Below are 22,617 nucleotides of genomic sequence, written 5' to 3' on the forward strand. Positions count from 1 at the left end.
GATTGTAATCACTGTAAAACTCCCTGATAAGGAAAGACGGATCAGAGAGCAGTGTTGTTGTTCTTGGCACAAAAACGGCTTTCATTTCCCTGACTGACAGACAGAGTCACTTAAACCGCTCTAATCTGAGGCCACAGTTAAATAGTTGAATGTAAATAGTTTAGCCGTGGTCCCAAATGTAAAACATGCTCAGTTAAAACCATAATGAGCAATAATGAAGATTAGTCAGTGAGCCAACAACAACAGCAGCCACAGTTTGAGCTGCTGTGTGCGGAAAAGATGTCAAAAAGATGAAGTAAAAAAAAAACAAAAAACGACCAATTCAACAAGCACGTCTACACTTGTATACAGGAAGTCTGGACTCACATACTGTCAATAAGTACCTGTCACTCACCCGTACTAACACAGTGGTAACATAGGACATTAACTACAGTCTGAGCCATAATAAAGGGCGAAAAGTTCATAAACAACACAAACAAGAGAAAGTGAATGTGGTACAATCCAATGTACAATATGTCGCTGTACATCGTGACCATGGATCAACACTTTCTTAATTCATTTATGTGAGATGGCAACACTGTGCTAAATATTTATGTAAATATCTACCCACAGGTGACACAAACATACTTGTATGTACGCAGTATTTACTGTTCCCTTGCAGTTTTGAAATGGAGTTAGTGTCTAAAAGTCAAGAAAACAACAGCTCAGGTGCCTGCCAGAACTGCAAACTGAGTGTGTACATGTCTTCATTTAACCTGAAGTGTAGACTAAGAAAAATCTAATCTGCAGGGATGTACAGCCGTGGGCTGCCTCCACCTACAGCTGCGCCAATTGAGCCAACATGTATATGTGCGCTAAATATCTCCTCAACAATTCAATTAACTGTACACGTCCCCTGGCCGCCTCTGGACAACTTAACAGCCATTTCACTTAACTCTAAATACACTGGACACAGAGACCTTGGTTGTAATTGTGTGTGTTTTTGTGCATTTGTTCTTTGGAGAACCATTTTGAGATTTACAGCCTGAGAATTGAACCACTTCAGCATCACTTAAGTGGTTGTGTTGCCCCTAGGAGTGTTCCAGTAGCTGCAAAAAAAAAAACAACCTAAATGTCGCGGTGGGACTCAGCCTCCACAGTGGATGTCCCTACACTGTCAAAAAACCACATGACTTGTTCAATGCACTTATAGAGGAGGGTGGACTGTAAAACAGAAATGGATTCAGACGTTGATTCACTGAAGCCCTGTCTTTTTTTTTTAACCTTATGCAAATGCTTTACCGATGTTACGATGATCTTATATTTTATTTCGCTGTAGGTAAATCAATGCAACATAATGTAAATTGTGTAAATTAGATTCCAGTATAGAAGAAAAATAAATAAATAATTAAATGAAACCAGATAATAGTGTTACTGGCTGGATCGTCCAATGGCATTCTGACATCACAATAATAGCCGGGTCTATTAATGATGTTGCCTGGCTCCATTTATAAATCTGACTCTTACTTTCTGGTATAATGTTTTTCCAATTAACGGGACATATTTTGCCCCTCACAGCCATCATCTAAAACCAGACACTATCAATTTTTACATACTGTGCAGCTTAAGGTTTGGATAGGACTGATAGAAAATTCAACAGTCGCTTAAATGGCGTTGAGTCGTTTTTTCATGGTCCCAGGCTATGAAATGGCAGAGTCGTTTTTTCATGGTCCCAGGCTATGAAGGGGATGTTTCCCAAGATTCCATGTACATAGGGTCCTTGGTTTAAGAAAGTCTTATTCTATCAGTATTCCATCACCATCAACTACTTCACACAGGAACAGGTTGGCGAGCAGAGCAGACAAACACGTTGTCAAGCGCCGCTCCATGTGAAAGACGGCTTGTTTACAATCGTCGGTTGTCTCCCTTACATTGGACTGTTGGATTGTTACATCCTAGTCTGGATCTCAAAGTCAAAATGTAGCATTCAAAGAAGGTTTTTAAAGTGCTCTGAGACACAGCGCCCTCTGGCATTAGTATTGGTATTAAACCTGCACATTCTTGTCAGTGTAGCTGACGTTTGACGATACATTTTTTCATTTCGCTGGCACACGTGCTGTACGTAAGAATAAATATTAAGCTCCGATAGGATCTCACAATCCTCTTTACTTGAGCCAACCTAGCGCTAACTACTTTCCAAACTCATTTTGAGTAAATGGTTGCAGCATGGCGACAGGAAATTAGAAAAGTGTAATGAATTCAGGGAAACTGTGGAGGTAGAGAGCGATGGCGAGGAGAGACACGGGCGCAGGGAGAAGCTAAAGAGTTTAGCCTGTCCTTCAAACCATAAATACAGTAAAAAAAAAAAAGAAATAAAAAGATGTAATGGTCAGACAGAGCCAGACCACACTTTGCTAATGTCGTCAAATTTTGGCGGCTGAGTCGACGCACTAAATAGCTATAGGAAGGCACGGTGGTGGTCACAGCCACGTCACTGAGAAAAACCACAGAGTGATGTCATCAAAGGACGCCGTTTGCCAGCGGTTACTGATCATTCTGTCCTCACAATACCCGCCAGAGCATGTTCGAATGTGTGTGTGTGTGCATTTGTGTTTGTCGCTGACCTAAGTCATTGGATAATGGAAGTTTCTGCAACAAGTATCGGAACAAATTGTCATATGTAAGACAAAAATGTCAAATGGAAGATATTTCTGTCTGCCTCTCTCTAGAAAAAAAACAAACAAACAATTATTATTTTACGTGTAGAGCGTGTAGATGTGTGTATGTAATTATTTTAAGTGTAGAGCGTGTAGATGTGTGTATGTATAGCGTGTATACACATTTCACCAGCGCCTCACGTTAAAACTGGAGTTGCATTTCCACAGACACATCAAATGTTTCACTGGGGAAAAACACCTACAAACTGCCTTTGTGACTGCAGTCAGGTATTGGAGCGAGGACACGGACGGAGATGCATATTTAATTTACCTTTCAATCATTTCTGTGACACTCTTATCTGTGCAGGACACATGGCTGCTGACTGACACCTCATCAAGTTTCACACTGTCACCTGTTTTCATTACTACGGCACTTTAACACTCCACTATGACTTTAAAAATGTTTAGTATTTACAGTCAGGACCTGGAGAATTATTTCAACACTATTTCAAGGTGTTGACAGTGAGCGCATAACGTTAAGTAAACGGAGCAGATAACACTGTGCTTGCATGCATAACGTTACTAAAGTAAACGGAGCAGATAACACTGTGCTCACCGTCACAGGTGAAGTCAGGAGTGGCCACATCCTGGATGGGGATCTCTTTGAGGAAGGCAGGTTTCTGACAGCGAGGGTTTCCACTGACCACCCTGGTCTTCTTCAGCCACTGACCCAGCCAGGACAGGTGACAGTCACAGACATATGGGTTGGACAGCAGGTTACTGTAGACAAAATTAGATTAAAGACTTTAAAGCCCAGGATTGGTGGCTTGATGGTCGTTAGATGATGATCTGGATGATTTAAAACCACCAGGATTTTGACCTTTAAATAAAACACTAATAAGCTAAATTTAGCTTTACATTACACTTTCAAATACTTATACTTGAACACTTTCCAAATCACACCCTGGAAGAAGTAACAGTGTTAGTACTTGGTATCTGCTAGTGCACAAATCAAACTACTTTGGCATTTATTGGTAAAAAAAAAAGATTGGTTCAGCCCAGACTAAATGAATAGGGGGCATTTAAAACAAAATTATTTTTTTCTTCACTTTGAACTTCATTGATGTAATGATGTAAAATCTTTCTGTTCTTTTAGATAACTGATGATTATAAATATGATTTATATGATGACTTACAAAAAGCCAACAGAGCTGTTTTCCAATCCAATTCTTTACTTTAAAAATATTTTTAAAAAATGACATTTTAATATTTTGAGCTCCTTTGTAGTACATTAATTCAACCTTGCAGATATTTTAAGGCTGTTTTACGAGGCCACGTTTCGGCTATAGTTCTATAACATTTAATCTTTGATTCATGTTTAAGGTTCTTATTGGTAAACAAACCAAAAAAAAAAAAAAAAAAAAAATTCGTATTCGCTTTCGTATTAGCATATATTGTAGGAAATGGTTTTTCATATTAGCATATATTGTAGGAAATGGTTTTAAGGGATCTTTGTCCTCAGATTTACTAATGCAGTATTGTTTGAAAAGCTTTGTCTGATTAGGATTAACCATCATATTATTGTGCATGTTTCTGTGCAGTCTAGAAAGACTAAGTCTCTAAGTCTAAGTCTAAGTCATAAACATATTTACTGGCATTTCCTGCATTAAAACTATGTATTTTATTGATATTTCAATATAACTAAAAGATTTCTGTGATATAAATACTATTCATATAAAGATTAATTTAATCCTTATGAGTTCATCTACCACATTCCTAGATTTGTGAAATCCTAATTTAAGTAGAAAAACAAGTTTTTTTCCATAATACTGTTTAGTTAGAATAGCAAATGGAAAATCTGATGCAAAGCACCTCTAAAAAAGCTCATTAAAAGAAAGTCATTTCACACTACTACAGCACAGCTACATTACTTAGAGACATTTTCTCCTTAACATAATGAGGTTTCCCTGGAAAACTCACAGATTTCGGGTAAACAACAGCCACGTTTCTGGATAAATTATCTTTATGTGAGTGAGCAAGAACTTTGCATTCAAGACGAACACTCAGTACAGATTTACAGGCAGCACATCCAGTCATAAAAAACTAAAATTCACAGAGCGATACATCAGCAGTGACAAGAGACGAGAAGCCTTTCACGTTTGTGAATTATTTGCGAGAAACGATACGGTGAGCGGCTGTTTTTCTCCTGCCATTTAAACAAACAAATATATATTTAAATTGAAAGACAAAGTGGGAAAAGATAATGTGGAAAATGGAGAGGGGGAAAAAGTGGCAGAAAGAAAAGGTTATCAGATCATTTTTTATATTCGGTTTGTAAAGTAAAAAAAAAAAAGAGCTGCAGAATGAAACGGTGGTTAAGGCGGCTGAGTGAGGGAGGAAGAAAAGGAGAAAAGGTCATCTTTGCATTTTAGTCACTTTTGATCAACTCTCACGACTCTTTGTTCCTTTCACCAATCGGCTGGTGTGATATTTATGCAGATTCCACACTGGGCTGTATTTGACTATCACACAGCCACCTCAAAGCAGCTCACACACCTTTGCCTTCACTTAATGCTCACGATCAAGTGACTGCTGTGAATCTTCTGTTTTTTGCCATACACTGAAACTGCAGCTTCACTGACAGAGCCAAACGCTGCTGTTTGTGTACAATATTTATGGTATGCTGTTACAGATAGGGACGAGTGATTTCCTCATTTCCTTGTAATGAAATGACCTCAGTGCCTGGCCACCGGACCTAAGCGAAGTCCCTTCTTTCCTTTTCACTTTGTTAATCTTTTAATTGAATGGAGTAAGGGTCTGGGAAGCAATGCAGCAGAATGGAAAAGTTAAATTAGGAGGTGAAAGAGAAAGACAAAAAGACGAGGTAGGAGTAGGAGGTTAATAAAACCAAGAAAGTGGATGTCAAAGAGAGACTACTGGCTTTTCAAATGGGATTCTGACACAAGAAGTACTTGTAAAAGCTAAATTATTTCACAAAGGTCTTATGTTTGTGCACTGTTTGCCTGATAACAGTCGAATCATTGCTCAGTTTATAACAAAACCACTTCTAATCTTGAACTGTAGGCACAGGGTGAGCTGCAGCTCCACTTAGACTAACCTGCACCAATGTACACGTTTTGTTGTTGAACAACATACTACACCGTACTGCAGTGATACACACAGCCTTGGTTTTACTGCTTCTGTGTGTTAATCCTGAACTGCTAACTGTCCCTACAGTTAGTTTCACCTTCACAATAATGTAAATATATGTAACATGGAAATATATCATACATAGCTGTCACTATGACGGGCTGTCATTGATACACACAGCTCTGCCTGTCACAGTGCCTCAAGAAACCTCCATTCAAAACCCCTGAATTATCCCTTTAGGCTGGCTTTCCACTCGAAAACCTCGCATCTTTCTTTCATGCTCAAAAGCAGACAGGTGTTGCATAGTAAATTAAATGCTAGACAGGACCGATGAATACAGAATAACAAGGGAAATTAATAGTGACAAATGCTGGCGACATATAATATCATTTCCATTTTGACCTGTGTCTATATCATCAATCTTTCACCTCACTTGTCCCATTTCCTCCTTCATGTCTGCCAACTATTCTCCCCAAAGACCTGAGATGGAACTTCAATGGAAGATGACAGGAACACAGCAGCGCAGAGAACGAGAACAGAAGGAGGAACACAAGAGGAAAGAACAGAGAGAAAAGACACAGCAGACAGGATAGGAGGGGACATTTCTCCTTCACTTGGACAGTTTCCAAAGTAGAAGAAATTAAAAGAGGTCAAGAGGTTTTGAAAACAAAGGCATGCTAAAAATGCTATATTGATGCAGACAACTGGAGGGATTTGAAGAAAATTCAATGTTACATTAAGAAAAGGGGGAAACACTACAATCCACAATCTCTGTGTAGGAGTATGTTGTAGGTATTGTATGGTATATTGTATTTCAGTGAAAAATGACAATGCTACCACTGGACTGGGCAGACAAATATGACACTACTGCATGTTAAAAGTGAAACATTTTGGGTTCTGTTCCTTCTTTGTTTATAGTCAGCTTTCTCACCAGTACTGCCTCTCTCCTTGTGTTAGAGGTACATGACGTTGTATAAATGTGCACATAAAATTGTTGCTGAAATAGGATTCTAACATTCGGCCAGTACAATTAGCACTGGCTGATTGGTGCAAAAGACTTACATGGTAGACAAGGAGTGTAGGGTGGAGAATGCTCCTGGGGCGATGCTGGAGATCCTGTTGTCGTACAGTGACAGCAGACGCACTGAGTTCAGACCCGTGAATGTTTGGTTGTCAATGCAGCTAATCTGGTTGCTCCTCAGCATCCTAAAAAAAGTTGAGAAAGTAAAGAACACAGTACAAACATGCTCAAGCGACAGCAAAGATTGATATCAGATTAACCCTTTAAAGGCGCTGCAGACTGGGTCGGCCATTCAGACCGTTCCCATAAGACAAATGGAACAGACTGTGTAATATGACATTAGCTTTTCACATCCAGTCATGATGGACCAGGCTAACTGAGTTAGTTAGCATTAGCGACATCTGGGACAAGCTAACCTAGTTAGCAAGGCTATTACTGAAGCAGGGAGCCTCTTAACATAATCCAGAGACAGCAGTGATACCATTAGAGACTCATTAGACTCTATAGATATATGCGTGATAGCATTAGCCAGTCATTAGTGAGCATACGCAGACGACATTAGCTCAGATTTGTGTACACTCTCCTGGAACCTCTAATTGGACCCTGGCCTTCTTTTTGGTGGCCATAAAAACTATGGAAAAAACAGTAAGCAGTCATTAGCTTTATTTTTGAGTTCCAGACGAGGAAAATATACTAATGAAGTTCTCTGAGTTGGACACAGGCACCAATTGCAAAAATAATATAACCATAAATTTATATAAAGCCCTTGAAAGCAAGGAGAGTTTATTAGGTCCAAGGAAATACTTCTATTGACGGTAAAATTCAAGCTTAGCTAACTTAAAGCCTTAAAACCTAGGCTATTCAACAAAACATGTGGCCCACTTCACTCACAGTGTCTTGAGTCCAGTGAGGCCTTTGAACATGCGCCCCTGTATCCCTGTCAGCTTGTTTCCTGTTAGCAGCAGCTCCAGAACTCCACTGCCGCCATCGAACGCACCGTCACGTATGTCCCTCAACTTGTTGTTGCTCAGGTTGCTGCAAGACACACAAAGATGGCGGTTTGTACGTAGTTTTATTCTGACACATGCTGCTCATATAAATGTTACCTTTTTACCCCTCAGGGACAACACATCCACACATCAGTTTCCTCGCTGTAATTGCTGTCATCAATCATGTTAACACTAGTCTATTTCATATTAATGTCCTCATCTCCGTACAGAAGATGTAGCGATAACCGCTCACAATAATGCAAGCACGCGCACACGCGTAAATGAGGTGAGTGGTCAGAGATACGAGGGAATCATTTCCATCTCTCGTCTGTGCTCACACAACAAGAAAAATGAAAATTAAAAGAGAGCGTCGGGCGATGATAATGATCACAGCCACTAAAGCTTTCATCCATAGCTGTCTTTGCGTTTTTGATTAAATCCCATAAAACTGATTCCAGACCGGGGGTCAATCCTGGCACGAGAAAACATTTACATAGAAAAGTAGGCTACGTAGTCGCTAAAGGTTAGAAGGTAATTTGAAGGGAAATACCATTTTCTGGTTATTGACGATAATCTGGTTAATTTGGCTCATTTTTCTTTTATTATTATTGTTTTTTATTTTACAAAACATATTTGGTGATAGTTGTTTTACACTTTTTTTGTGAAGGTTAAGTCTCACAGCTAATTTTGGTCTCAAGCGTATTTCTTTATATAGTTCCGATATTATTTTAATTTTCTTTCCCCTAAAACTCCTGCTGGTTTTTGCAGTGTTTGTCTAAAATATGATCAGAAACATATCGTATGTTATGCAGCAGAGACACTTGGCTCACAGTTAATCAAATTTGGTCAATTATCTAGAAGAAAAAAAGGTAAATTGAGAACGTGTGAGGCCATTGAGCAAAGTAGCCTTTAACAAATATGTCTGCCATGATGGTTGAGACACAGGGCGAATGGAGGGATGGGATCTTGCACGAGGACATGAACGGGGAGGGGAAGAGATCGAAAAAAAAACGGGAAATGGAAATGAGTGCTCGAGAATCTATATCGTCAGTGACACAGCGTGATGGTTAGCAATTTCCTCACCAATAAATCAACCACTGTTCTTCTCTATCTCACTCTGACACACACACACACACACAAGCACCCATCAGCGGTAGGATAACAGCTAACTGTTAATCTGAACCTAGACGTGTCCTCTATTCTTATTTATCATTCACTTTTTTTTTTACATCTAGGCCTTTGTTCTCTCCATTTCACTGTTCAGTCTTCCACGTCAAGTTATTTATCGCTCTGCATTCCTTTTTTTTTACTGTCTCCTTAAGTTATTGTCAAGTTTACTTTTTTTTTTTTGACTAAAATAAAATCAACAACTCTGCAGTTTTTACATTCACATATATGTTTGTATATATATATATATATAATTTCTTTTCAAAAGTACAACTGAATGCTGAATGCAAAGTATAGTCTGTCATTGTTTCAAAAGGCATCAGGTGTCTTGTCCAACAAAACTCAAACGTATTTTGATAATTTGATACTTTTTTTAAATCGACAATTGTGTTGTTGCTGGTAAAACACTAGTTGTTTTCCTGATCAGTTCACCATCATCTCACCCATCTGTTCCCACTAACTTATTTCTTCTCTAATCTGGTGATTGTCATACCTATTCTAACCCTCCGGGTATAAAACATTCAAACAGATTCTGTTGCTGATGGTGTTTTTCCACAACAGTTGGCAACTGTAACGCTGCAGATTCTGCAGCGATAAACAACATCCCCATTTCCCAGTTCATTGCCTACCAACACAGATAGGCAGATGCTGAACAGAAGGACTGACAGATGAGCGTCTATACGTACATCTTCCTCAAGTTAGGTAGCTTCTTAAACGTCCCTGCAGCCTCCAGGACGGCAATCTCGTTGTCGTTTAACCTCCTGCGAAGAGAGAGATGAAGGCGGTGAGTCAGACATTTACTCTTTCATGAACCCGGCAGCTTGGATTGAACAGACACATTAAGAAAGAAGCACAGAGCAACACACACTAAACAGGAGAGAGGTGCTGAGAGTCAGGGGAGGCATGACCGCGCCAAGGTTAAAAGGCTTTTGAGAAGGGAAAATAGAGAGGAGAAATCTTTTCTATGTGAACATCAATACCTGTGCTGCCCTGAGCTAAGGGAGAACTGTTTGGGAAAACAGAAAGCTAGACATCTGCTTTATGGAGGTAATTTGTACTAAAATGCTGTTGTTAAAGGGATAACGTTTGACTGTGTTTCAGTGTGTATAGGTGGAGTAAAAAGAAGTTGGAGTTCAGCTGGAAGGGAAGCTCTTTAATAAGATTGGGAAGAAGATAAAAGATGAATAAACCTGGATGAAAGTAAACTAAAATAACACGTTGCACTATTTGATGTGGACCAAAAGTGGCAGAAACGTGATATTGATTTGGGTGCAGTAATCTGAAACGTTTGCTTNNAGTAATCTGAAACGTTTTCTGTTTGTTCCCCTGCATCTTCTGATCTTCTTGGACTCGTGGTTTTGACTCATTACGTTTTATCGAGTGCTTTTTAAACGGATTCTTTCATGCTTTCCTGAGCTTCAGAGCTGATGTCAAAGTCCCCTACAGCGCATGGGAGGAATCACAAAATAGTCTGACAGACAGACAGAAGTGAGGACCAGAGCTACGAACATATATAAGCCTCCAGCTGGACCATAACCTCTTCTGATTTCCCCTGACACGTGAAGGTTAGAGGGCACAACTTTCAGCTCTCTCTCTCTCTCTGTATGTTTGTGCCATTCAACACGTTCACACTTAAAGAAAAAGCAAGTGGAACAGAAGCTGCGAAAATGGCCCAAACTTCAACGTGCCCTCCAGCCAACCGTGAAGGACAAAGTTTAATTTCTGATGTATAAAACTCAAAGAAGGGACAAAAGAACATAATGGCTAAAAAGAAAGAAAGAAAGAAAGAACCGAAAAGACAGAGGCAGAAGAAATTGAGGCTAATGATGTGTGAAATACTGACATTATTAGTGGGAGTGATGTTTCGCCACTAGACAAATAACCTCTATAATTAATACTGTGACAAACCTCCTGCATCTGCTGCAGGGGTTCACTGCTGCAGGGAGATTTAACATAGAATTTCTGAAGAATACTGGCTTTGTTTAAAAGGCTTGGTTTACTAAGAAGTATTCATTTTATTTACACATAAAAATACCATGGTCATAATTATCAAACCCATAAGAACCTGTCTGTGAAGCTGCTGTATGGCTTTTAAAACTATTCAAAATATAAAATTTTGGTCTATGTTTTAGCAGATGTGAACAGAAAAGAATTAAGTTAAGGTTTAAAATCCATTTCCCATAAAATTATATTTATTTGGAAATACTTCAAAAAGTAGCCAAGCTGCATCTGGCCAAGCAAAGTATGAGTCTATGGTCAGAAGTTTGCAGTTAAAAATTCTAGCTTTTACATTGGGATTTATTCTACTTGACTTTGTACTCTATTAATGACAAAGCTCATTCAAAATACAGATCTGTGGAAAACTTTTATGATTGGATTTCCTCAATATATTCATATCTATTAGGATCTCTAACGGGTTGTGAACATGCACGATAAGGTAACTCAACGTCCACAAATTGCACGTCAGTTTGAAACCCGTGTTCCATTTTTCAGCAGAGAAATGAATGATCCATGGGACTATTCGTTTTTCTAGTGTAAGACTCTGTGCCAGACACAATGATGGCTCCTTTGGGACAGAGAAGGAGATTGAAAAGTCTGTCGAGAGGCATTTTTCTGGGGTCGGGAAGCACAATATAAAGATTGATGCTGCAGTGAGAAAAGAGAGAATGACTGGCATATTGGCATTATTAGGATTCATTACATTCCATTTATATGTGCATGTGTATTTACGCATTTCATATGTACATTTCTGTCGAGGGAAAATGCATACAAAAACTCCCGCTTGTGTTTTTGACATGATGTGAACATGTTCAATGGCTTTAAACACGGTCATTTGTAAACACCATATATCTAAGTTAGTGCGTGAGTGTTGTGAAAGAGAGAAAAATGATCTTCATCGTCTTACAGGTCTGTTGTGTGCTCAGGGATGTGTGGAGGTATACGGGTCAGTTTGAGGTTGGAGCAGTCCACGACGGTGCCTTCACATCGACATTTCTCAGGACAAACCAGGTCCTGGAAACACTCACCACTGAGTCGGCTACGATAGTCCTCCTGACCTGAACGGGAGAAAACAAAGATGGAGAATGAGGAGAGTGACGAGAGCAAAGTGACACACAGACAACCAAAAGCAGAGGGTGGGGAGACACAAATAAATGGAGAAAAAAGAGGTAGAGTGGGTAAAAGGATATGAACAGAGAGAAAATCTAGTGAACCCAGACTGACAGATGTGGCCCACGGGCCACGTGCTGCCCAGCTCTGCAGTAGACTATGGATGCTTGGAACGCTATTTATCGATTCAAACCTATAGATAAAACATTTTTCCAAAACCAAAGGAAATGAGTGGGAGTTAGGTGAACAAGCAGGTGCAGCAATATTTCAATTCATACATGATATCCTCTCAGTAGAGACCGTCAGTGAAGCGCAACAATAACGGAAAACCATTTCATACGTCATTAGGGTGTGGTGCCTTCAACATCACTGATACAACCAAACCTGTTTGGGACGACTGAAAAAAAAAGTTTTGATTTCTTAACGCGTGTGTGCGTATGCGTTTTTTCTTAAACTGGTAATAGTCGCAGACAACACGTCACCCTCGCACGTTAATGCAAAAAGAAACAAAAAGCCCCCAATTTTGTGCTCCAAGGCATGTGATTGGCTGGGACAGGCAGGTGGGAGTGTGCTGGGCGGTCCCTGGCGCTTGACGGAACCATGTGATGTCACGATAGGCGGGGCCACATGGTTAGATCAAGCACAAGAGACAGCTGCACGAACCAATCAGAATGCGGATCCACACAGGAGGAAGGTGGGGCAACAGAGAGCTGCACCAGTCAGTCAGGCAGGGGGGAGGAGTCAGTGTCTATACAAGACAGGAGGAGAGGGCAACAGACAGCTGCGGATCCACACAGGGAGGGAGGCGGAGCCAGAGAAGTGTCCGACCAATAGCAATAGGGTCCGCATAGCTTCATAGAAGAAGAGGAGATGCAGGTAAAGGCATGGGGCTGCAGAGAGGAGGAGCTGAAGCAGAGAGGACGGCCAGAACCAGCGGAAGCTTTAGGTCCCTTAACCACCTATCTAACTAGTCCTCACGTTTTCATCAGAATTAGATCGGTTTAACCATGACCAGTGTGTTTAAAATACTGTACATGAATTTACACTAGTTTCACAGAAAGTTTCTCTCTTTTTTATTCAGGTTGTGTTTCCATTTCCCTAAAAAGAACGTTAACAGCACACGGCTCTATAATAAAAGATTATAGAGATTTGATGATGTAACTGAGTTGCAACAATAAACTTTGTTACCCTACGTCTTTAAACACGTCTTTCCTAAATTTAATTTAAAAACACTGCTTCATCAAAATTGCAAATGCAAATTTTTAACCTCGAGATAATATCATCTTAAAACAATCTTCTCCTGCCTTTATTAACATTCAGATTTTAAGGTAATTTCAGATTTGGACAAATGCACACGGCTGACTAAGCAGACATGTACATCTACACCTTACCACATAAAAGTACTTTGTTGAATATCTGCAAGAAGAATGTTACAAATATACAAAACATAGAGAGCAGTTTTTTTTTTTTTAAAAAAGGTTCATATAATTTGACGTGACGCTGTCGGAACAACACAGTGGTTGATAACATCTGTGTCTGCTCCCGACTGAGATCTGACAGAGCTGACAGAGCTTCACCAAGATGCTGCGTTGTAATTACAAAGACTCATGACTCGTGTCAAAGGAAACAACTGCAAAGGAAATAAAAGAGAAACACAGCCTGCCTGCACTTTGTGTTCATATTGAACGCACACAGTTTTCTGTTTATTTATATGCTGTAATAAAGTCATTTTGAATTATTAGGAAAACCGCTGTCATATTTGTGGCTTACTTTACGTGTCACATTTATTAGTGAAAATTTTAAAATCCATTTTCTTTTCTGGTTTGTTCTTTGTCTGTGACTTTACAACAATGATTGCGGTGGCTTAAGAACCCCTGCCTTACCTGTGCATCTGAACTTCTTCCCTTTCACCTGGCTGATACGTTTGTTGGCCAGTCGCCTTGGGTGACTGCAGCGTGCGCCACTGGTTTCAATGGGATTGTCGAACAGGTAGTCAGCCAACCACTTCAGGTGACAGTCACACATAAAGGGATTCTGGGCCAGATGTCTGAAGGGCAGAGTCAGGAGGAGAGACAGTTATGTTATTGGAAAAAATAGGAAATGTTGTTTCAGGTTTCTTTTAGAACAAAAGTAAACATCTCTATTTGTATTCATTTGTTACTCGTTTCTACTTGATCATGTAGCTCCAGTTTCGTTTAAACAGAACAGAGTTTTTGAAACTGCATTGTTTTTAGTCTTATCTTAAAGCAGCTGTCAGCAGTAGCCCCTTCTGGCTGACTCTCTGTCTGTTTTGGCCTCTAGCACCCCTGGCTAACTTTTCCATATGTCATCTTATGGCCATGTTTGGCTGAAGGGAACATCTATTAACGACAAAGACAGAAGAACTGCTTTTTTTTTTTTTGCTTTGGCTCCTGTTTCCGGGGGATTTAACTTTTACATCCGAATAGCTATATCCATTAATTATATACCGTCTGTGGTCTCACTTTATTGGCTCCAACCAACGGTGCCAACAACCTTCATGGTCTGTAGGACAAGACCTTGTTGGCTAAGGGTCTAGCTTACTGTATGTAATTTATAGACAGACTCTCATCGATTACCCTCTGCAATGTGTTAAAAAATGTCCGTGGCAGGAACTAAGTTCATTCTAATAAACATTGTGCTGAAGGCTACTATGGAGGCTGTTATGCTAATGCTGGTGTTAGATGCTATCTGTTTTCCTCTAAGTTGGATCGGAAAACACAACACTGACACCAGGTACCAGTTAGGAGAAACTTTTTTTTAACAACTCCTTCAACAAACTCACAGTGGTGTACTTACAGAGTCTTGATAGAGCGCAGAGGGGCGAACAGCCCTTTGCTAATGGTTTGCAGCTTGTTGTCGTACAGCGAGAGGAGGTTGAGGTTCTGCAGATCTTGGAAGGTGTTGACTCTCAAGCAGTTAATTTTGTTGGCATTCAGGAGCCTGCGATGCAGAAAGGTTGAGATAGCCAGCATTTATTTAGTCTTTACTTATTTAGCTCCATTATCTGTGTGCACTACACTGACAAAAGATAATCACATATGCAGATAATGAGATCATTTATCCTTCTCAGATACGGCCTCACTGCAAGGCCACAACTTTCACTCACTGTCGTCTTTATCTCACCGTGTCTTTCCTTATCCCCGTTACTTTTCCACACACAAATCTGTCTCTTTTGTTTTCTTGACATTTCTAATGAATCTGAAATGTTTGTTATTATACGTTTTCACCATCTATTTCTGTGATAAGTAAATAACAGAAATAAATTCAAAATCATCAACAAGTATACCAATATATTTAGGACACACCTATGTTTGTAATGGTACTAAAGTAATCATACAGTATGACAAATACCAGTTGTCTTGTTTAGCATAAAGTCTAAATTATGTAATGTGCGAGCCATTTTCACTTCTTTTTCTAAGCTTTATAATCAAAACATGCATTGTACATTTTCTGAATATATATATATATATTCATTAACTTTCAACATAGTACAAAATAATGGGAAAGCTAAATGCAATATACCACAGAAATATATGGAATACACTATATTTTAAGGACATCCTCATTGTCAGAATGCAATATGTCCACGAGCAGACTAGAGAGAAAATAAAAATATTTATATTAAATGAAAGAAAAAGAAAAATCAATTCAATCAAAGTTTAACAAAAATGCCTCAATAAAGCCAAAGGTCTTAGAGTGAAGTTAACCTTTCGTAAGGCGATAAAAAACTTAAACTCTATCCAGATGATAGAAATATTTGCATAACTGTCCCTAGTAGTCGTTCAAAATGCCCCTAAAACAAAGGGCAAGAGACTCATGGGAAAACAGTTCATTTTCCATCGTGTCCATTCCGTGCCTTTTTTTTCCTCTCCGACTGTGTTTGACAAGTGACTAACTTGCAGCTCGGTCCAGAAGCTGAGTTTAATCACCTCAGTCATACTAATGAGTGGCTACACACTCTCACCTCGGTTCTACTGTATACACACACACGCACACACCCACAGACGCAGCTCTGCGACACATTCACGCCTCATTAGGCAGCTCACAGGGGGAACTAATTACTCGAAGCTGCACCAGTAAAACACAGCAGTGGAACCATACAAACAGCAGACGTGATGGAGATGTGAAACAATAAGCACACATTTGTCATAAATGGTTGACATAGTGCCTGATCGACCAGGACTACAGATAATCTGTAATTAAAATTATTTATAGAAAAAAAATCCTGGAAATAACAGTCAAACGTCTGGGATTTTCTTGTCCTCCGACAGAAGCTAACATAAAAAAAAAAAGAAAAAAATGAAGATGTATTCCCTGAGTGTTGCTGCTGAATGAGCACCAACACCTACTGCCAGTGACCAGTGATGTGGCAAAAACAATGAATATTAACCACTCATTTAGAGCTTTCTACATTGATTATCAAATTAGGAGGGTTACCACCATGACGGGTGCTGAGAGAAGCACTTTTTCTACCACCCTGTTAATGAAGTCAAATCAGATTTGGCTGTTTACCATGAATGTATCTCTGGAGTGACTTACTGTACATTTGTATTAGCATCAGTTTAGCTGTTTGTCCACCTTTTACTGATGTATTCTCTTTATTCATTCAGTTCTTTTTTCCCACATTGTATATACTTCTTTCTTCTTTTGAACCACTGCTCGGTTTGTACACTGCACCATGCGTCTCAGTGATCCACCTAATCCTTCTGAAGGTGTTAGTATGGCTTACATTTACTCATCCTCATTTGCACTGCCTCACTTCCCTTTACGATCCAGAAAACCCCAGAACATTAGCAGCCCCAGCAGCGGACTGCGGCATTTCAGGGGGGCCATACAGAACTACGCCATATCAGGGACCAAAAATAGACCTTTTTATTTATTTATTTTTTTATTTCACTGCACACTGAAGCACAGCTGCAGTTAAAATCAGTGCCTACTGAGAACAAATAGTTTGGTTCTATGTAGTAAATATTAGCAAAATTATCGACGATGACAGGTTTAACCTTAGCAAGCTGTGCAGCTTCATGTAGATCAGGTTAATAAAATAAAACTTTTTTTGCAGATGCCCATTAAAGAGCAGATGGAGGGTTGGAGAGAGGATGCAGTACCAGTACAGTACCTGCTACTTTACATTAGAGTCGATTACCGACACCTGGGTTTATGAGTTGCCAGTGGGTTTTTTTTCTATCGCAGAATAACTAGCATATATTTAGCCTAGTGTCTGCTCCCAAATCATTTGAATAAGGCCAAAAGGAGACAAGACTTTAGGTTTCATATATATATATATATATATATATATATATACTAATGTCCATTTCTTTTCAAGACCACACACACACACAGACGTCCACTCCATTTCTTTTCCAGACCACACACACACACAGACGTCCACTCTGAGTAACAGGCCACACAGATGATACTCACAGTAGCTGCAGTGAAACCAGTCCATCAAACAATCCCTTGGGCAACTCGGTGATCTTGTTGCCATAGAGCACTCTGAAAGAACAAGCAAATCAACATGGAGGTCACGGTGTTTACAAGTCTGTGCTCACACATGAAGACGTATGAGGTCTAAACTTGGCTCCTCCATCTCGTTAAATACATTACTGCCATCATTCTGGACGTAATCAGGCCCCAGGGGTACAGGAAAAACTAGCCGGCTATTTTTTTCCCACCAATTAAAGTATTTTTTCTCTCTCTGTGACACTGGCGGTTTATGGTAAAACAAACAAAATGAATTGAGCTAAAACCACTTGTGTGTAATTTACCTTTCATATCCAGAAAGCAAAAATTGAATGGATACAACGTTTGAAAGTTCAGCGGTGGAGCGGTGCCTACGTACACTATTTTTATATCTGAATTACACCGATGACTGAAGTGTATTGGATTTATTTTGTTGTCAGGATATGAAAACATGTTGTTTAAACCAAACATCTAAGTTCAACGTCATACACTTCGACCTTAGCTGTGCCTCAAGGTTAGGCTGATGATTTATATGACTATAGAACAATACTCAATATACACACTCAATCATTTTAAATGCCATGATGGCCTGCACCGCTTTCAAGTTCTTTTCAGCCACTTCTGATTTACTCATAGAGTGGCAAAGTTCTTCTTTCGCCAACCTAATTCCACAAAGGCTCGCTGAAGAACATGTTGACCCTTTTAAATTTAAATCCTCTCTAAACCCCACTTCATCCATTAGACAAATATGAACTCTGAGCTTTTTTCATCCATTTAAAACATTCAATTCACCTAACCCCCCCCCCCCCCCCCCCCCCCCCCCTACAACATATTTAGGTGTAAGTGTGTTTGGTCCTAACACCCTGGAGAGATCACCTTGTCTGCCCCTTCTTGTCTGACTGCCTCATTTCCATGCTCCAGACTGAGTCAAATTAAACTGTCCTTCATGTTATTATCACACCCTAAGACACGCAACGTACACACACACGTAAGACACACACGCCACGTACAATTACTCATTCTCGGTTGTGTACAAAGATACAAATGCATTGCATCCAGCTCCAGTTGGCGACAATGACATTTTTATTTGCTAAATGTCCGATATTACAGCGGCTTCCATGAGCTTATCTACAAGAGAACGGTGTTTGTTGTGTCAGCAGGTGAATGTATGTTACTTACAGCGAAGTGAGCGAGCGAAGGCCACTAAAGGCATCAGCCGCAATGTCGGAAATCTGGTTCTTACTCAGGTCACTGAGGGAGAAGGCAGAGAGAGAGAGAGAGAGAGAGAGTGCAGATAAGTGCATTAGTCTAATACACAACAAATGGGGTTCACTCTGTGTGCACGTCCTTCAAGTCTGACAAATGATGATGAGAGAATACATCAGGAAAGGTCAAGGCAGAGGGACAGGATCTAAAAATAAGGCAGAGGAAGAGCCTGGTGTGTGTGTGTGTGTGTGTGGGGAGGGTCTTGATTGACAGGCAGGAAGAACAAAAGTAAGACCAAGGAGGGAGAGGACTGAAAGCAGTGATGTGTTAACTGGTCGTTTTTTTTTTTTTTTTTTACAACACTGTCACATCATTTAACACTTTCCCAAGGTTAAACCTCCACTGTGTGTGTATGTGTGTGTACGGGCACACACACGGGTCTGTCTGTGTTCCCACTTACATCAGGTGAACTGGGTGAATGCATCACCTCGGTGGATCAATAACCTTCCACAAAGTCTGGTATTTCAAAGCATTAGCATAACATTTGTTAAACCGTGAGCTTACATTTGTCGTACAGTGTGTGTGTGTGTGTGAGTGCAGACTGACTCACATTCTCTTCAGCTTCTTGTAGGCAGTAAAGGCTCCTGGTGGGACACTTTTAATCAGGTTCTGCTCCAAACGACTGGAGAGAAAACAGATCGACAGGAGGATGAGAACAGAAAAAGAACAAAGGAAAATATTGAGTAGGGAGAACCTTAATGTTTTAACCTCCAGCATAATTACATGAAGCCATCGCTCTTATGTCTTATGTTTCTTATGTTTGAATAAAGCTGCAGCTGAAAAACACTCGTGGATACAGAGGACGACAGGGACCGAGTCTCATCTCTCATAGATCTCATAGATCTAGTTCACTTCACTTCTCCTCATACCCATAACACCGAATGTAAACTGGACACAAACTAAAATTTGCACCATCAAGAATTAAAGCACCAATTCAAGTTATAATAAATATACAATAAATATTTTCCTTATACACATTCATTTTTAGCACCAACTGATCAATGTGAAATGTTTCTAGACTTTCTTTAAAAAGAATGTAATGTCAGTGTTTGACATCCTCCTCGTGACTTTTTCTTGTTTGAACCATAAATTAAAATATCTGTGGGTGATTTGTCCGATATTATACACTACAAAGTGGCCATGTTAAAAACGTACGACTAACAATAAATACTGTAAACACACTCAACATAAAGCCACTACTTTATGACATCTTTCAAATACATAATAAAGGTTTGGTTTTTCAAAATAATGTTATACTGTACTCTACATACTGTACATCCTGTAGTTTATATTTTCTTATCTAATTCAAGAATTGACTTTCCTCATGAATAAAAATCAATTTTAGCTTTTTATCAAGTAAAAATAAAAATAGCTTCCAGTTCCTCTTTTCCAACATCTTTTTTTTTTTTACTCATGATACTTTTTCTACCACATTTACGATAAGTCAGAAGGGAGAAAAGTAAAGTTGGACAGGGAAAAAAGAAATGAGGAATAGCAGTGAGCCCATAAGACTCCCCACGGAAAAGCAGTGAAAAAGGAGGACAACAGGAGGAGAACTCAGAGATGTGGAAAAGAGCAAACAACTTGGGAAAAGAAAGAAAATCAGAGAGGGTGAAGTGAGGTCCCAAGGTCTGCCACCGGGTCAGCTGTCACAATGATAAATGGGAACTAATCCACAGCCCCCCCCACCCCACCCCCTCACTGTCCTTCTCCTCCTCAGTTCCCACTGCCCCTCTGCTTCCACTCACTGTCCTCCTTTTCCATCTGTCAGTCTTTCTGTCCTTCCTGTATCACTGCAGCTCACCAGAACTGATGTCTATTCTGACCTTAGACACATTGCAGGTCAATAAATTCAGGTGGAAATGACCAGTGACTGTGAGATCTGGAGATAAGACACGGTTTTAAAATGAAATATTTATTTCTGGTCTTAGTTTGCACAACTTGTTTAAATTTCCTGGCAGCGGACGACCTGTTTCAGCTACAATGGATGAGGTCAAAGCAATTCAACAGTTGTTTAGATATTGATTTTTACCGTCTGCCCCTGCATAACAAGTGACAAATTATATCAGAGGCAGAAAAGCAAGGTTGCGCAAAAGACACTTAAGGCTCCAATGACAAAGGCTAATTTAAATGGAGGACAAATTAGGAGGACTTATTTAAAAAAAAAAAATCTAATGCATGTAGAGCTGATTTAACACATCCTCAGTTAAAATGTGACCTCCCCAGGGAGGTGACCTTCACTGAACCAGTGAGGTGGGCTGCTTCACTGACACACGATTTGTTGTTTATCTTCACCCTTATTTTCAAAGAACACAGGATTTTATTTTGGAGCCAATGTTGAGGTTGAAATGTCGATTTACTATCGTCACATTTGTAAAGCTTTTTATGACACCAATTTTGACTGTGGACCGTGGCCAAGAAGAAAATGAACTGATGATTTATTCCAATATATAATAAAGATTTGGTAATACAGTTAATATGTCATTATTTTTGCATATTTAACAATGATACTCAACTACAAATTCCCATTGAACTACAATGTACATCACAAGAAACAAATACTGTACTTGTGTCACAGCAAAGCTCTTAAACTTTCCATTTCCTGTAGAATTACCACCAGTAGACATACATTCCAATACACTTTATCTAATGTGAAGTCAGTCATATATAAGCACAGCAGTCATAAGACGATGGCAAGGACCACATATAAACAAATTCATGATTTTGATGTAGAAATCTTGTTCATTTAGAAAAAAATACTAATGTGATCCAGTGGAGCATGCCTTGCTAATCTTGTTCATTTAGAAAAATGTACACACAAAAAAAATATTAATGTGATCCAGTGGAGCATGCCTTGCTGTCTTACTGGTGTTGAATTTTAATGTTTTTTTTTTTTTTGGGGGGGGGTGTGTTGTTTTGGTTTGCGTTGCCACTGACTCGTGTCTGAGGTGAAGCCTCCGTCATAACAAGTATGGCTGCATATACATGCCCATGCATTAGTGTGTTGTGCCCATCTATTAGTGATGCTGTGCAGGTACAGCTACTGTGTTACAGAGGCGAGGGCAGAATTGCCACTTCAGTCACAGAGCAATCAAGCGGCTGTCCTGTGGACAAACAAACAGGGACGAGGGATCAATACGGATATCAAACACATCCCAGTGTGGTGTGTGTGTTTGTGAGTGTGTGTTCGGGAAAACAGCAATGTATTGGAAAAAATGTGATTTTAAAAGGTAGTTTTTCTACCACTTAAAAAAAAAAAAACGATGTTCCAAAGCTTGCATCAAGTGTGTAATCTCGACATGTTTGCATGGCCTTCGAGGTCATCCCAGTCATAAAACCAAGCAGCAAAACAGCAATAATATAAAATGTTTCCTTATAAATGTGAGCCCTCCCTACAAATTGCACAAAAGTACAAAAGCATTAGCAATAAAATTATGGGGTTCCTTTCCCATTTTTATCCAGAACTGTGGTCTATCATCAGGAGAGCATTATTTATTCATTTCATGTTCACATATTGTTCTGTTTTTTCCCCCTAAATCACTGGGACTCAGACTTAAACAGCCCATGCTTACGCACAAACTCAGATCTACTGCCTTTATCATGGACAGATTCCATATCCACAAATATGACTTTACCAATTAGAGTCCTACAACATAATAGGATCATTAAAATTATTTATGATTCCTACTGCCCGCTGAACGACTGAACCTGCCGAACCACTGTGAAGGCAATGAGAAGTGGATTGAACAAGTTTGAAGGAGACGTTGGTAAATGTCATACCTGGCTTTGTGTCAGA

General features: G+C 39.6%; 1 protein-coding gene across 1 annotated transcript in view; it reads right to left on the reverse strand.

The window, feature by feature from the left end:
- slit3 (slit homolog 3 (Drosophila)) overlaps nucleotides 1-22,617 on the reverse strand; it is a 232,868-nt gene that overhangs the window by 37,402 nt on the left and 172,849 nt on the right. The window contains exons 10-19 of the mRNA XM_008326546.3: nucleotides 19,372-19,443; nucleotides 18,735-18,806; nucleotides 17,517-17,588; nucleotides 14,889-15,032; nucleotides 13,955-14,118; nucleotides 11,869-12,019; nucleotides 9,650-9,724; nucleotides 7,699-7,842; nucleotides 6,849-6,992; nucleotides 3,253-3,416 (exon numbers count right to left, since the gene is read on the reverse strand). Coding sequence (XP_008324768.2) covers nucleotides 3,253-3,416; nucleotides 6,849-6,992; nucleotides 7,699-7,842; nucleotides 9,650-9,724; nucleotides 11,869-12,019; nucleotides 13,955-14,118; nucleotides 14,889-15,032; nucleotides 17,517-17,588; nucleotides 18,735-18,806; nucleotides 19,372-19,443 — 1,202 coding nt within the window. The remainder of the gene's footprint in view (nucleotides 1-3,252; nucleotides 3,417-6,848; nucleotides 6,993-7,698; nucleotides 7,843-9,649; nucleotides 9,725-11,868; nucleotides 12,020-13,954; nucleotides 14,119-14,888; nucleotides 15,033-17,516; nucleotides 17,589-18,734; nucleotides 18,807-19,371; nucleotides 19,444-22,617) is intronic.

This window comes from Cynoglossus semilaevis, chromosome 15, assembly GCF_000523025.1.
Source record: "Cynoglossus semilaevis isolate Cse_v1.0 chromosome 15, Cse_v1.0, whole genome shotgun sequence".
In the NCBI taxonomy this organism is placed as follows: Eukaryota; Metazoa; Chordata; class Actinopteri; order Pleuronectiformes; family Cynoglossidae; genus Cynoglossus; species Cynoglossus semilaevis.